Source organism: Myotis brandtii, unplaced genomic scaffold (genome assembly GCF_000412655.1).
Source record: "Myotis brandtii unplaced genomic scaffold, ASM41265v1 scaffold1636, whole genome shotgun sequence".
In the NCBI taxonomy this organism is placed as follows: domain Eukaryota; kingdom Metazoa; phylum Chordata; class Mammalia; order Chiroptera; family Vespertilionidae; genus Myotis; species Myotis brandtii.
In genome coordinates, this window is record NW_005355985.1 from 116,073 (window position 1) to 126,114 (window position 10,042).

The 10,042-nt window shown below is 50.4% G+C and overlaps 1 protein-coding gene across 1 annotated transcript; it reads left to right on the forward strand.

The window, feature by feature from the left end:
- The first annotated feature begins 4,542 nt into the window (after nt 1–4,542).
- PROP1 (PROP paired-like homeobox 1) lies at nt 4,543–7,116 on the forward strand. Its single transcript, XM_005862330.1, has 3 exons — nt 4,543–4,651; nt 5,809–6,038; nt 6,778–7,116. The coding sequence occupies exons 1-3, from the start codon at nt 4,543–4,545 to the stop codon at nt 7,114–7,116; spliced, it is 678 nt and encodes a 225-aa protein (XP_005862392.1).
- Nucleotides 7,117–10,042: the final 2,926 nt, after the last annotated feature.

Consider the following 10,042-nt stretch of genomic DNA (forward strand, 5'->3'; position numbering starts at 1 on the left):
ATAGGTCTGGATGTCCTAGAGCAGTGATGGCGAACCTTTTGAGCTCGGCGTGTCAGCATTTTGAAAAACCCTAACTTAACTCTGGTGCCGTGTCACATATAGAATTTTTTGATATTTGCAACCAGAGTAAAACAAAGATTTATATTTTTGATATTTATTTTACATATTTAAATGCCATTTAACAAAGAAAAACCATGTCTTTACCTGGCCAACAGGGTCAGGCCTGTATGATCAAAGTATCTCCTGGGTTGGATCGGGGGTTGAGTGGTTTTTTAGTGTCAGCATGCCCTTGCAAGATTAGAACCAACCAAGGGTTCTGAATGGACTTAAGGGCAGGATGCCCTTGAGTGTCTAGATCCTTTAGGTCAGGAAATTCCTTATAGGGTCAGAATTTCCGAAATCTCTATAGGTTTGGATGTCCTAGAGTGTCGTACTCAGGTCAAAACTTGCTGGAGGGCCCATTAGTCCTAGAGAGTGAATGCATTCTTTGTGCCCTAGGGAATCAGGAATCTGATAGGGTCAGAATGAGTCTCTTAGAAACTCTAGTAACTATAACAATGACTGTGTGGGGGGAGGGTCCCTCAGCCCGGCCTGCACCCTCTCCAATCCAGGACCCCTCGGGCCTAACCCAACAGTCAGAAATCCCTCTCGCAATCCAGGACCGCTGGCTCCTAACCACTCACCTGCCTGCCTGCCTGATCGCCCCTAACTGCTCGCCCCCTGCCAGCCTGATCGCCCCTAACCACCTCTGCCTTGGCCCCCGCCACCGTGGCTTTGTCCAGAAGGATGTCTGGAAAACTTCCAGTCTATTAGCATATTATCCTTTTATTAGCATAAATTATTAGTATGGATAACAAGATAGCATTTTCATCCATGCTTACTATTTCAGGCATAGTCCTAAATCCTCTTCTCTTCTGAATTCTCAATCACTACTTCAGCGAGTAGGCACAGGTGGTCCTCATTATTTGTGGATTCTGTATTTGCAAATTCACCTATTCACTAAAATGTATTTGTAAACCCCAAGTCAATACTCTTTTGCAGTGCTCTTTGGCATGTCTGTGGTTATTTGTAGACATGTGCTGCATGGAGGGGTGAAAAATTTGAGTCTCACATTCCTAGGTGAGGTCAAACAAGGCAACTGCTCTACCTTTTTGTCTCAGCTCTCATACTGTACACAGGTGTCTTTTGCAGTCTATTTAGTGCCGTTATTTTTCACATTTTTGTGCTTTGGGGGGTAATTTTGCTGCTTAAAATGCATCAAAGCTGAAGTGCCATCTGGTGTTCCTAAGTGCAGGAAGGCTGTGACATGCCTTGTGGAGAAAATACATGAGCTTAGATGAGCTTTGTTCAGCACAAGTTATAGGACTGTTGGCCAAGAGTTCAATGCTAATGAATTAACAAAATGTGTTAAGTAAGGGGTATCTTTAAACAGGAACACACATGAAACAAGGTTATGTATTGACCAGTGGACAAAAATATTGTGTCTAGAGGCTAACAGTCTTTGTAGTGACTTTATGCAGCATAACTACCTATCTCAAATAAAGAGAGAAACTCTGTTCAGCGGCTAACAGGAACCTATTTCCCATAGGAGCAATGGTTCAGTATTCATGAATTCAGTCTTTGTAGTGACTTTATGCAACATAACTACCTATCTCAAATAAAGAGAGAAACTCTGTTAATTACCCCAGGCGATAAAGTTGTGGCATGGAAATATGAAGTAATGAGCTCAGAATCACATAGCTAGTAGGAGGTATAGGTAGGATTTGAACCTGTGGCAGACTGGCTCCAGAACCTATGCTCTCTTTCCTATCACATCACTCTGTTTCTTATAAGACAAGAGGTTCCTGATCAGGGTTCCTTGAAGGTCAAGGTTGGGGGGATCAGGGTGTCCTAGAAAACCAAATGCCTCTAAATCTCCCAGCCTCCTGAGAGATTATGATATTCTGGGATGTCAAGTCAAAGTTATGATGCCTCAGTATCCTCTGAAAACAGGACTAGTGGATCAAAGTTTCTTTGTAATATCAAAAGGTCCTGGGAAATTAGGCTGTCCTGGGAGGTTGGGCAGAGTTCCCGTGTAGTGTTAAGGGATCTTGAGATGTCAGGGTACATTGGATTTCAATGCTTGCTTGTGGGTCCAAGTTGACTACATGTTACTGGGTCTCTGAAGGTCATGGCTGTCATGGAGCTCAGGTTATTCTAAGAGGTCACGGTATATCTTGGGGTAGAGGGAGAGGGGCTGGTATCTCAGGTCAGTGTTTCTTGACTTTAATGTTATTATGATTGAATGTGCCTCCTTCCAGTTCATAAGTTGAAGCCCTGACCCCAGTGTGAGGGTATTTGGAGGTGGGGCCTTTGGGAGGTGGTTGGGGTTAGAGGACATGGTGAGTGTGGGGCTCCCACGATGGCATTAGTGTCTTTGTAAGAAGAGGAAGAGACACCAGAGCTGGCTCGCTCCTGCACTGTGGAGACGCTGGCCGTCTGCAACCCGCAACAGAGCTCTCGCCAGGATCTGGATCAGCGGGCGCCTAGATCGTGGACTTCCCTGGCCTCCAGGACTGTGAGAAATAAAGGTCTATAGTTTAAGCCACCCAACCTTTGGTTTTGTTTGTTTGTTTGTGGGTTTAGGGTGTGGGATTTTGTGTTTTGTGTTTGTTTGTTTGGCAGCCTGAGTTGACGAAGACAACTGTACATTCAGTTCTCCTGGGGATCCTGTTGCAATTCAGATTCTGGTTCAGTAGGACTGTGATGGAGCCACGATCCTGCATTTTAACAAGCTTTAATATGTTTCTGATGCTTTTGATTCATGGACCATATTGTAAGTCTCAAGATCCTAGAGCAGTGGTTCTCAACCTGTGGGTCACAACCCCTTTGGCGGTTGAACGACCCTTTCACAGGGGTCGCCTAAGACCATCCTGCATATCAGATATTTACATGACGATTCATAACAGTAGCAACATTACAGTTATGAAGTAGCAACGAAAATAATTTTATGGTTGGGTCACAACATGAGGAACTGTATTTAAAGGGCCAGAAGGTTGAGAACCACTGCCCTAGAGGATTATGATGATTTTCTGTCTTAACTTGTCAGGGTGCTTTTAAAGGATGTGTGTGAAGGATTAGCATGACCTTGAGGATCAGACTGTTGTATGGGTGCCGTGTGTTCTAAGGGGGTTAGGGTGTCCGCTTTGGGGCAGTGTGTCCTGAGAGCTCAGAGCTTCATAGTGGGGACAGGGGTTCTCCTAGTGGAGGTGGAATGTTCTGGATTTCAGTGTGTCCTAGAGGACCCTAGATTCCTGGGATATCAAGTTGTCGTTAAAGAGTCAGGATGTCCTAGGATGTCAGAATGTACTTCCTGGGTCTGTGTAGCCTCAAGGCCAGAGTACTGTGGGTGTCCGGGTGTCCTGTCTGCTCTTGGATTTGGGGTGTATCCAGGTTTCCTTGAGCAATCCAAATGTCGGAATGTCACGGGAATCCCAGTCTCCTGCAGAGTCCTGAGGCCCAGGGGGTTCAAGGTGCCCCTGGAATTCAGGTGCTTTTCAGGGTCAGAGTTTTCTGAAAGTCTAGGCAACCTTGGAAGATCGCGGAGTCCGGGGCCCTGGGTGAATGAGGCGGTGACATGTGGAGGAGGAAGCAGAGAGCACAGAGAACTGTGGTGTCCTGGAGACTCAGCCGTGGCTCGGGTTGTCCTCGGGGGTGTCTGGTGTATTCTGAGAATCAGGGTATCCTGGAGGGGCCAGGATGCACTTGTATCTCTTAGTTTCTTAGTTGTCTGGACACAGGCCTGTGGGCAGCACCCACGGGCTGAGATGCCAGGCAGGCCCTGCTCCTGGCCCCCGTTGCCCCTTCCCCCCAGGTGGGGTTCTGAGGAAGGGTCTTAGGAGGAATGCATTTTCTCCTCCTTCCCCTCCGCTCCCAGGAGGGGATTTAACAGGACAAAAGAATGTTGTCCTCTGGGAACAGGAGCCCTTGGCCCCAGTCCCTGGACCCTCCAGCAGAGCACCTTCCCTCATCCGGCGTGTGATCCTCCCCTGATGAAGGGGCTCTGGTGACCAGGCCGTGATTGGATGGGCCCACAGGGCGAGGAGGAGGTCATTCCTTCAAGACTCGGGAGACAGAGGTGGTGTGGGGTTGCAAGCTGGGCAAGGAGGCAGCTGAGAGCAAAGGGAGACGGTGTGCAGGAGCGAAGGGGCAGGGAGAGGATAATAGAGGCAGAAACAAACAGGGGGAGGGCAAGACAGAGAAAGAGGTGAAGCTCAAGCAAAGAACTGGGGAATTAGAAAAAACAGAGATATCTATCTATATCTACAGAGAGAGAGAGAGGTATAAACAGAGGGAGACAGAGCGAGGTAACTAAAAAAAAACACAGAGATATCTATCTATATCTACAAAGAAAGAGATTCGAGAGAGGTATAAACAGAGGGAGACAGAGCGAGGTAACAGGCATAGAGGGAACAACGGGAAGAGAGAAAGACTGCCCCCGATTAGAAACTCTTAGAGACTCGGGCGCACAGGCCGGGACTGTCCAGGGTGCTGTTGTTAGGCATGGAAGTGGAAGGGAGGCGTGAGCAGGGTAAGCCAAGGAAGGGGCGAGTTTGCAGCAGCCTCTGGCTGGAGAGCTGCCCAGCCGCCAGGACTCAGACCTCCACGGTGGGTGAGTGAATCTCTGGGGCGCTCCTGCTGAGGCGGCAGGTGCGGGGGCTCCATGCCTGGGCTCCGTGGGGCAATGGTTTGACACAGGAAGGTGAAGAGAAGGAATAGAACAGAGCCCTACAGTGTTAGAGCCGTGGGGACCCGGGAAAGCCTGGGCCACTCCTTCCCTGGCGTTGCTGAGCTGCTGAGCGGCTCACCTCACGTGGTGTGGGCACGGGGAAAGCTGGGCCTGTCTCCTGGCTCCTGGCCTCAGTTTGCCCACTGCACCGCCTTCTCTGAAGGAGGGGGCTGGAGGGGCTAGGGTTTGGGATCTGAGGAGAGCAGGGGACCAGTGGCTCAAGGCATCCGTGTCCCCAAGGCCAAAGGTGGGCACTGGGTGGGACCAGGCCCCTGGGTCCCCATGGGGATGCGGTGCCACGGCTCCAGACACCTCCTCTTCTCAGCGAGTGCCTTCCAGGTGTTTCTTTTCTCTCCCTGTTCTCTCTTCCCCGCGGGCTCTCAGACTAATTAGTGTGGGGCTTAGGGAGCCTGTGGGAAGGACAGACAAGCCTTTCCCACGAGCTCAGGTTCCTGCAGCCGAGTGGCCAGCCAGGGCCGGAATAAGGGAGAAGATGAAATGTTCAGAGGGGAGGGTGTGTCTGAGCGGAAGAGGGGGGAGCGGGTTGTCTTCCCCGGGAGGGGTGTGGAGGATAGGAGCAGTGTAACGAAGGTTTCGGTGGACATGAGCCCTAAGACAGGGACAAGTAATGGGTCTTAGAGATCTGGACAGTCGGTTGGGTGTCAGAGCAAATAGGGCAGCCACAGGGTGAGACGCAGGAGGCGGCTGTTGCAGGGGGTGGACCTGGAGAGTGGGATGGGGTGGGCATGCCCTGCAGAGGCCAGGCTGCCAGAGCTGAGTGCCCAGGAGGAGGAGTGAGTCTGAAGAGTGGATCCCACGCGGAGAGGCAGCCTGGCTTAGGAGACTCGAGGTGAGGCAGGGCCAAGGCTGAGCTGGGTCCAGCTGGTTCTAAAAGCTGCAGGGTTTCTGTCGGGGCAGAGTGTATATGGACAGCATGGAGGCTCTGAGCAGACTCGGGGGGACAGCACCAGTGTCGGGAATGGACGGTGGGTCCACTGGACAGCATCTCTCCCTCCCTCCCTCCCTCCCTCCCTCCTCAGACCTGAGCGCCCAGCCCTGCAGGAGCCTCTCTGGTGTGGGAGTGGGGACACCACGGCTTTCCCCGCAAGGACAGAGAGGCCACCTGCACTCCCGGCGCCGCCACCGCACCACCTTCAGCCCAGCGCAGCTGGAGCAGCTGGAGTCAGCCTTTGGGAGGAACCAGTACCCTGACATTTGGGCCCGAGAGGACCTGGCCCGGGACACCGGTCTCAGCGAGGCCAGAATCCAGGTGATGGATTCCGGGAAGAAGTGCGGTTTGGGTGCTGAGGAACTACTGGGACACACATGCTCACAGGCATCATGACCCCAACCTAAAATTCACCAAAATATAGCCCATCCAACAGTCAACAGAACCTCCTCTGCTCGGGAGTGTCCCTGAGTTAACCCTAGTGCTAACCTAATTGAACTTGCATTTCAGCACCTACCCCCACCCTTAACAGTGATGTGAATTCCAACAGAAATTCAATCTTAACTCTTCACCTACATACAGACACATAACCTTATCCCTATCCGTGGCCTCAAAACTCAACCAGCCTGAGGCTCCCTCAATTCTAACCGTGGAGTTCATCAATCTTAAGCATAAACCCGGCCCTAAATCCAACCCTGTCTACAACAATTCAACTTGTCCATTGTCTGAATGTCTGATAACCCTAGGGGAACTGTCTTATTCTCTGGGGAGGGAGAAATGCCATGGTGTCATATTTATCTCCTTCTTGTTGCAAGTTAAGATTTCTTACCCAAATTACAGTAGGGCGAATGTAGATACAAGTTGGGGATAACAGTGTGCGTCTCACTTCGTCAGTAGGTCTGGCGCAGACATGGCTCCTGGAGAGCGTTACTCCTGTGGTGACGTGGGAGACATTTATGCCCTGTGCCTATTCCTTCTGCCACAGGGGTGGGCGTCGCATGTAACAGTGCCACCTAACTGAGAGGAGGGCTCTGACATGGCTATTCTCGCCCCTCCTCAGGTCTGGTTCCAGAACCGCAGAGCTAAGCAGAGGAAGCAAGAGCGGTCACTGCTCCAGCCACTGGCCCATCTGTCTCCTGCCACCTTCTCTGGTTTCTTGCCCGAGTCCCCTGCTTGCCCCTACTCCTACTCCACACCATCGCCACCGGGGACCTGCTTCCCTCACCCCTGCAATTATGCTCTTCCCTCTCAGCCCTCCACAGGTGGTTCCTTTGCTCGACCCCACCAGTCCGAAGACTGGTACCCCACCTTGCACCCAAACCCCGCTGGTCATCTTCCCTGTCCCCCACCCCCACCCATGCTTCCTCTCAGCCTTGAGCCACCAAAGTCCTGGAACTGAGGTCAAACAAGTGCTAATAAGGTAATTAATTGCCCAGGAAACAGAGAAAACTAGGTGGTTCCTTTCCTTCTGAGTAAAGTAGACGTATGGTGAGGGGCAGCTCAGAAAGTAGAAATTAAAAAATGGGAGATCATGATCAAGGCTCACTGATTGAGAGAATTTAGGGAGGTGAACCTACTGGAAGATGCACACAAGCCTCAATGGAGGCGACTGGGGGAAGGGTAGTTTTGATGGAAGCAATTGTTGCTGCTGACGAATAGAAAGGGTTGAGGGAGATAGAGCTTGTGGGACTTCATTCATTGAGGTCACGATTTAAGATCTCCATCCGAGCCATTGCTAGCTGATTTCAAGAAGGCTTTTGATTGAAAGGCTACCCATACATTCCTTCCCAATCACCCACCCTACACCCCAAATCAGTCACTCACTTTTGTTCATTCTCTCCTAGAAATATCTCTTGAACTTACTCTTCTCTTCTCCATTCCAGCGGGCACTGCTTTTGCTAGCTCAATATTTTCTAATTCTCATTGGTTCCCTTAGCTTCAGTCTTTCTGATTCCAACAGACCTTGCAAATTCAGTCATCAAAGAATGGCTCCCAGATGTCTTATAAAAAATAAATAAGATCTGATTCACTTGGCCTGTAAGAGACTTAACATTCTTTCAACCTAACTTTTAAGTTGACTGCATGTTTTATTTTCTTGTGGGTGTTTTTTTTTTAATTGGAACAAAGGAAGAAGATGTGTGTGTGTGTGTGTGTGTGTGTGTAGATACCATAAAGACTGTGCAGAAATCTATATGGTCTAAGCCAGGCAGTTCCACTTACAGCACTGTTTTTTATGTAGTTACATGATGTGATGGTAGCGTTTTAAACTAGGAAACCCCTGAGAGATTGTGCCTCCTAGTTGAAATAAATTATTTATAATAAATCATGCTCCAGAAACAGGAGGGGATTTCCAGGCAAGATGGAGGTGTAAGTAAACATGTTACTCACTTCTTCCCACAACCACATCAAAATTACAACTAAACCACAGAACAACCATCATTCAGTACCACCTGAAATCTGGCTGAATGGAAGTCCTACAACTAGGGAATTAAAGACACAATCACATCCAGACTGGTAGGAGGGGCAGAGACAGGAACAAACTGGTCCCACACCCATGTGTGGCAGATAAAAATAGGTCCCTGGCCAATGTGACTTAGTGGTTAGAGCATCAGCCATGCACCAAAGGGTCTTGGGTTCAATTCTGGGTCAAGGGCACATACTGGGTTGTAGCTTCAACACCTGACCCTGGTCAGGGCACATGCAGGAGGCAACCAATCAGTGTGTCTCACAGCGATGTTTCTCTCACTCCACTCCCCCCATCTCTTCCACTCCCTCCCTCCCACGCTCTCTAAAAATCAATGGAAAAAAAATATCCCTGGCTGAGGATTACTACAAAATAAATTTTTAAAAAAATTGGGCCCAGCTGGTGGAGCTGGTGTAGTGGTTGAGCTTTGACCTATGAACCATGAGGTCATGGTTCAATTCTGGGTCAGGCATATGCCCAGGTTGCTGGCTCCATCCCCAGTGGGGGGCGTGCAGGAGGCAGCCAATCAATGATTCTCTCACATCATTGATGGTTCTATCTCTCTCTCCCCCTCCCTTCCTCTCTAAAATCAATAAAAATATGTATTTTTTTAAATGGGAGGGATATCTCAGCCATGGAGGTGCCACCTGAGGAGCGAGGGGCTCTCAGCCCCACACCAGGCTCCTCAGCCCAGGGTTCTAGTGCCAGAAAGAGAAGTCCCATAACTTCTGGCTGTAAAATCCAGCAGGGATTATGGCTCAGTGAGACGGAGGCTGCTGGAGTCCTAAGCAGTTCCTCTTAAAGGGCCCCTGCATGGACTTATTCAGACTCACTTCCTCTGAGCTCCAACACTGGGGCAGCAGCTTGAAAGGCACCAGAGACACATGGAGAGGAACGGAATTGTCAGGCATCAAGGCAAGACTGGGGTGTCGGGGTACCTTTCTCACAGACAGAAGTGCTGGCAGAGGCCATTGTTCCTTTGCTGAGCCTTGCGTCCACAGAGCCAGCAGGCAGGAGCATTTCTGTAACTCCATCAACTAAGCTCACACTGTTTGCCCACCCTGGTGATTCCCTGAGGCCCTGCTCCACCCAACTTTTAGGCCCACACAAGCTGTTTCCAGTGACTTTACTATAGGAATGGCCTGTCTTGGCTCATGCTTCTGATTTTCCCAAAATCTCTCAAGTAAGCAGCATCTGTCCTCAGCAAGCCCTGTACCTCTCCCTAATTGGCCCCAGGCCTGGCACTAGCAGCAGCCAACCTTGGTTCACAGCATGGCCTTTCCTAGGCACCTCCAAGCCCAGCACAAGTAGCAGCCATCTGCAGATCGCTTTGTAGCTCATACTGGGTGGCCCCAGGCAGAACACAGGCAATGGCTGACCTTGGCCTGTACTTCCTGGGAGGCCCCAGAGCCAGGCACCCAGTAGACAGCTTCAGATCACATTGAAGTACCGCCACGCAACCACCTCCACAAACGACACACTCAAGGGGCAGACTCAGTGGGCACCAGAGTCCTGCTGAAGTAAATACTGTTCTATGGGCTGGGCCACTGCACAGCTGCTGCTCCACTGTGCTCGGAGATTGGTGTCGGTGGTCACAGCCAGTTCTTCCAACTGACTGGGCAGGTGGCAAATCTCTCCCATTGCCATGCCAACAGCAAACAAAGCTCAACTACAAGAGGAGGGTGTACACAGCCCACATGGGGTGCACACCTCAAATGAACAGCTTGGGTGATTGGGGAGGCTGAGCCACTGGACTCTACAGGTCACTTAGTACACTAGGCCTGTGGTCGGCAAACTGCAGCTTGTGAGCCACATGCGGCTCTTTGGCCCCTTGAGTGTGGCTCTTCCACAAAATACCACG